General features: G+C 60.3%; 1 protein-coding gene across 1 annotated transcript in view; it reads right to left on the bottom strand.

Annotated features, from left to right (window-relative positions):
• Window positions 1-437, bottom strand: part of LOC119508917 (elongin BC and Polycomb repressive complex 2-associated protein-like) — a 2,735-nt gene extending 2,298 nt beyond the window's left edge. The window contains exon 1 of the mRNA XM_037802624.1: window positions 273-437. Within this exon, the coding sequence (XP_037658552.1) occupies window positions 273-437 (165 nt within the window). The remainder of the gene's footprint in view (window positions 1-272) is intronic.
• Window positions 438-5,421: the final 4,984 nt, after the last annotated feature.

Raw genomic sequence — 5,421 nt, 5'->3', positions numbered from 1 at the left:
TCCCTCCTCCTTCTCCCTACCCCTCATCAGTCCAGGCTCTCTCCCCGCTCGGGCCACCAGCCGTGGCTCTGCAAAGGGCCCCCGTGAGCCGGCCTCGGGCCACGGAGTCGTGTCCTTGGAAGTTCCTGAAAACCTCAGGTCAGTGCTGGCAGCACCGTTTGTGGGGCCCATAGGGAGCAGGGGGTCACTCTCCCTTCCCACAGGCCTGTCACCCCAGTGTGTGGGGGGGACCCCCGAAGGTTGCGGCCTCCATGCCGGGGTGCACTTGGTACCTGGATGGGGGTGGGGTGGGAGGCCTTGGCCAGGCTGCCCGGTGGGGGTGCCCAGACACTGCGGGCCGGGGCGGGGACAGCCACTACTGGGTCCTGTTCCAGGATGCCGCGGCTGTGCCACCCGACCTGGCCAGCCAGTTGGAGGCTGGGGAGCCTGGTTGCCATCGCACTCTGGGGCAGCAGAGGCCATGGCAGGGGACCCTGAGATGTGGACAGCCTGGGAGATGGGGAGCAGTGGGAGGTGGGACACACAGAACCCACACTCCGAGTTGTCAGTATAAGCACGTGGAGTGGTGGCCACAACCACAGAGCACTCAACCCTGGGGCCTTGGGGAAGGAGGTGGCCAGTGCCAGCCTCCACCTCCTGCCTCCCGGGCTTGGCGCACACATCCCCTGTGTCCCAAGCTCTTCCAGGCATCCCAGGCTCGGTCCACCTGCCACACCCCACACCCAGGGGCTGCCATGGCTGCCGCCTTCCCTTCCAGCCCCGAGGACCCAGGAACAGAGGAAGCCTCCAAGGGTATTGGCGATGACCTGGGGAGAGCACGGAAAAGCCTGGAGCACCTTCCCCCTGTTGGCCAGGATCCCGGGGTGCCTGCCTGAACAGAATCCAAAATGACCTGTCATAGGTAGGCGCCGAGTTCATGTCTCTCTGTCCCTGGAGGCCTGCACTGGGGTGGTCTGGGGCTGGGCAGCTCGCCGTCCGCAGACTCTGCCCCCACCCCAGCCTCTCTGCCAGCAGGAGTGGCACAGGGCAGGGGCCGCGTGTGGCTTCCTGCCAGGAGGATCACACAACCGCCTCTGCTTGCAGCCCCCCAGCCTGACTGACCCCCGGGCCCACTGAGCAGGGAGGGGCTGGACCCGGCAGGCCTGGCCGGGTGGCCATGTGTCCAGCTGAAGTCGGGATTCTACTCTGGAAAGGAAGAGGGGAGGTGACTGGGGAGCAGGGGCTGGAGACTGCAGTGGCGGGGGTCCTGGGGTGGGCTCGCTGGTGGAAGCGGGCGGCAGGGACGGCCGTTCTCTTAGGGACCGGACGCCATGGTGGCCTCGCAGAGTCCTGGGCAGGGTCCCGTGGAAAACCCCAGCTCCTTGCTGAGTGGGAATGGCCCTGGGGTGGATGGGTCCCCCAGTCAGGCCTCAGTTTCCCTGGATGCACGTGGGGCGATTTGTCCCGGTCAGTGCTTCTCTAACTTCGGTGTGCATCAGAATCACATGGGGTGGGGGCCACCTAACTTGGATTCCTGGGCCCCATCCTGGGAGGTTTCTGATGCCCCAGCCCTGGAATGAGGCGGGAGGAATTGCAATTCTATTCCTAAAATTCTATTGCGAAAGCCCCAGTGACCCCTCAGAGCCATAAAACCTGTGCCTACTTCCTGTTTGAGCTCCTTCTGGAATTTTCGCTTTAACCTTTGAAATTCGAAATCCCCACCCAGGCAGCCCACCCAGGCACCAGTCAAGGCCCCCAGTTCATTATTTTGACCCAAACCAAAATAGAGCCCACCTGCCCTGACCTGCCCCTATAAAAAGCACAAACCCTCGGCTAGTCAATAGGACTCAAGCCAACTTCCTTTTTACGGCTGTAAGAATCGCCAGCCCTGGGGGGTGGGTTGGTCCTGGGGGCAGCACTGAGTGAGGGCAGGACACTAGTGACGATGCTCATCGGTGGGGGGTCCGAGTCCAGGGGCTGCTGGACATGTTGGGATGGATGAAGCCACTCGCAGGTCCTGGGTCATGCTGGGCCCCCCCACATCCAGCCCCTCAGTGCTAGTGCTCCCCGAGGCCCGCCCCTTCCCCTCAGCCTCTTCTCCTGCCTAGAGACCGGCCTCTCCTGGCCTGGGGTCCAGCGTCCACCCCCGGTGCCTGGTCGTCTTCGGGAATCTGAGCCCACCTTCTTCCCGATGTGGCCCCGGTGCGGTCGGGTGACATCAGCCCTGTGTCCCCCACCGAGGAGCCCAGCCATCCCTCCTCCCCACCCCACTCCCCAACCTGCACCCCTTCTTACCGACGCTCCCCCTTGACCCAGTGTCTTCCCTCCAGCCAGTGGCCGCTCCCCTAAATCAGGCCAGGCCTTCTCTTCCCCGAACAACCAACCCACCCACAGGTAATTCCGGGGCCCAGCCCAGCCCAGAAGCTTCGGGGAGAGCCCCTCGACTGCAAGCCACACAGAACAGTCCTTGTTCACCCAAGCGAAAAAGGAATTTGCTGGGATGCTCTGGGAGAACTCACAGAGTCACAGGCTCGTGGCAGGGTCCGTTGCCACCATTTTCACTCCACAGGTCACTTCATCCGAGATTCAGGCTCTGAGGAAGAGGGTCTGCTTGCCCTCGCTTAGGTGGGTGGCCCACCCTTTGCCCCTCAGTTAACCGGCCGCTGAGACTGCATCCAGTAAGGGAGGGTGCTGAGAGGGGGCAGACGAGACCGCCAGCTGTCCCCTGCAGACCCCCTCCCGGCTGCCCTCCGACCTGCTCACCTTCTCGTACGTGCACTTCGGGGCTGCCTCCCCTGTCAGCTCTTCAGCAAACAGCCCATCCAAACCAAACCCCAAAGAGAAAAGCACTTCCCCGTCCCTGGAGGGGGCACAGCCCCAAGTTCCACCCAATGATGCCCTCTAGCATCTAATCCAAGACACCTTCTGGGGCTGTGGTCATACTCGGCAATGTTGGGGGGTGGCAGAGGGGTGTAGAAAATATGGAAGGACTAATTAAATACAAAGAAAGGAAAGGAAGTGCAAGAAAGGGCTCTTGTTACAGTTAGTATGGCAGCATAACAAACCATCCCTAGATGCTGTGGATTAAAAGAATGAGTACATTTATTTTGCAGTCTGGGCCGGGCTCTGTAGGGCCCTCTTGGCACAAGCTGGGGTGGCTCAGAGCCTGGGCCCTGGAATCTCTGCAGGTTGCTCAGTCACAGGCCTGCTGGGGGGTCCGGCTGCCGGCTGACACCTGGGCGGGGGCTCAGTCATAACACCCACAGGTAGCCTCTCGGTGTGGCCTGGGCTGCCTCACAGCATGGCGACCGGCTCCCCGGGCAAGCAAGTGGAGGGGAGCCAAGCCTGGTCTCTGCAGCCACGCAGCACACGTCCACTGCTCTCGCTGGCAGTCCCAAGCCCACCCAGCAAGGGGAGGGTAAACAGACGCCACCTCCTGATGGGGAGTGGCGAGGGAACGAGTTTGGAAATACAATCTGCCACAACCCCCTTTTTCTTCAGCCTCGACTTGTTGGAAGTTCTCTCTGTGGTGCTGCGGGTCAGACTTTCATTCCCCAGGTCTCTGAGCGTGGCGGTCCTGCCTGAAGGGGCTGTGGGAGCTTCTGCTGGGCTTCTGCTAACACACACTGCACCCAGCAGGCCTCTGGGCTCCCTCCACTCTCTTTCCCGTCCCCAGCACTAGGCAGCATGGCCCTGGGGTCAGGGTCGGACGTCTGGCCAGGCTTCATGCCCTCTTAGCCAACTCAGTGGACTGGACAGGTGGCCGTCTCAGGCCCCGTGAGCAGAGCCAGTTGCTGGAACTACAGATGAGGCCGTTCCTCCATGGGGACTAGCTCCCCACCAGCCGTCCCGGAGGAGAAAGTTGTCAATGGCTGGAGGATGATGCTGTGAGCGGCCCCACACCCTCTCCTACACCTTGGTTCCCATAACCATGTGTTCTGGCTGTGAAACAGGAGCTCCGTGTTTTGATCCCCAGTTCCAAGCACACACCCCATCCTGCAAGACAGCACCCCCACCTCACAGACTGTTGTTCCTGGGATCCTCAGGGAGCCTCTGCTTTGTGCTCAAGGCCGTATTCTTTAGGGTGCTGGGAAGACAGTGGATCTTGTGGGTATCGGGCATTGCTTGGCTTCTTTGGCTTTGCAAATGGTTTCTTGGGTTTGAGGCTAAGGAAGACTCTGAGTCTCAGGTCCAGAAGTTCCTGCAGAGGAGAAGAAATAGCCACCTGTCCCCCATAACCCAGATCCACATCCATTAGACTTTTTCATCTGTTCAAGCAAGTTCTTCCTCTATCCATTCACCATTCATCCATCCATCCCTCCATCCATGCATCCACCCACCCATCCATCCCTCCGTCTGCTCACCCACCCACCCACCCACTTATCTTCCCACCTGTCCATCCACCCATCTTTTTACTCATCCATTGATCCACCCAACCCTCCTCCATCCCTCCGTTTATTCTCTTGACAGCTGCCTTTACTGAGCCCCCTTCCCACACTCCGGGCTAGGCACAGTAAGTAAACCGTGATCCCTGTCCCCCAGACTCCCCCAGGGTGGTAGGGGATTCGCACAGGTGGAGAGTGAAGTGCACCTCACCCTGGTGAGAAACACACAGGAGCAATGTGCTCTGCCTGGGGTCTCAGAAGGCGTCCAGGGGCGGGGGCCCCCAGGCTGCAGGCAGGGGAGGACCTGGTGGCCGCCTCCCAGCCCAGGGTGGCCGCACAGGCCAGCAGCTCCCAGAGCCCAGAGCCAAATTCCGCCTGAAGTTTTCGTTCTCCCTTTAACCCAATCTTTGCTTCCTTCCCCGGTGATTTCCCAATTTAAATACCCAAATTGTTTACTTGCTGAAATCAGTCGACAAGGGACCTGCTTGTATTTGTGATTCAATTGACTATGATACGCTGTATTACAATTACAGCTCAAATGGATTTCTTTTTAATTTATCTTTCCCTCAACGTTCTCCACCGCTGGTGATTCTGAGATTAATTGTCCTCGCGACCATCGTCATCAGCTGGAGGAAGGATAACGAACTGCCTTGCTCACAGAGGATGCCTCTCCGGAGCGGCGGGGTCCCCAGCGTTCTCAGCAGCCACCTGCTTTGTCCTCCCCTTCTGGACCAGTTCACGGGGGTGATGTGGTCTCCCCACAGTGTATCCCCGGAAGCTTCCATCATTAACACCTTGGTGGGGGCAGGGCTGGCTGGAGGCCCAGGGTGGGGAGACCCCGTGCCCTCTGCTGCCCTGGGCCATTGCTGGGGAGGCAGGCAGAGCCCCTTTCAGCTCCGAGGGTCTGTGAATCTGCTGGGAGTCCCTGAACAAACCTCTTCTCCTCTCTGGGCCTCAGTTTCCCCAGCTGTGAGGTGGGCCCGAGGGCTGAGTCCTGGCCAGCTGTACCGTTCTGTGATCTGCTTGTGGTTTGGGGCAGGAAGGCTCTGGCGGGCAG

Source organism: Choloepus didactylus, chromosome 14, assembly GCF_015220235.1.
Source record: "Choloepus didactylus isolate mChoDid1 chromosome 14, mChoDid1.pri, whole genome shotgun sequence".
In the NCBI taxonomy this organism is placed as follows: Eukaryota; Metazoa; Chordata; class Mammalia; order Pilosa; family Megalonychidae; genus Choloepus; species Choloepus didactylus.
This window is presented reverse-complemented; position numbering and strand designations above follow the sequence as displayed.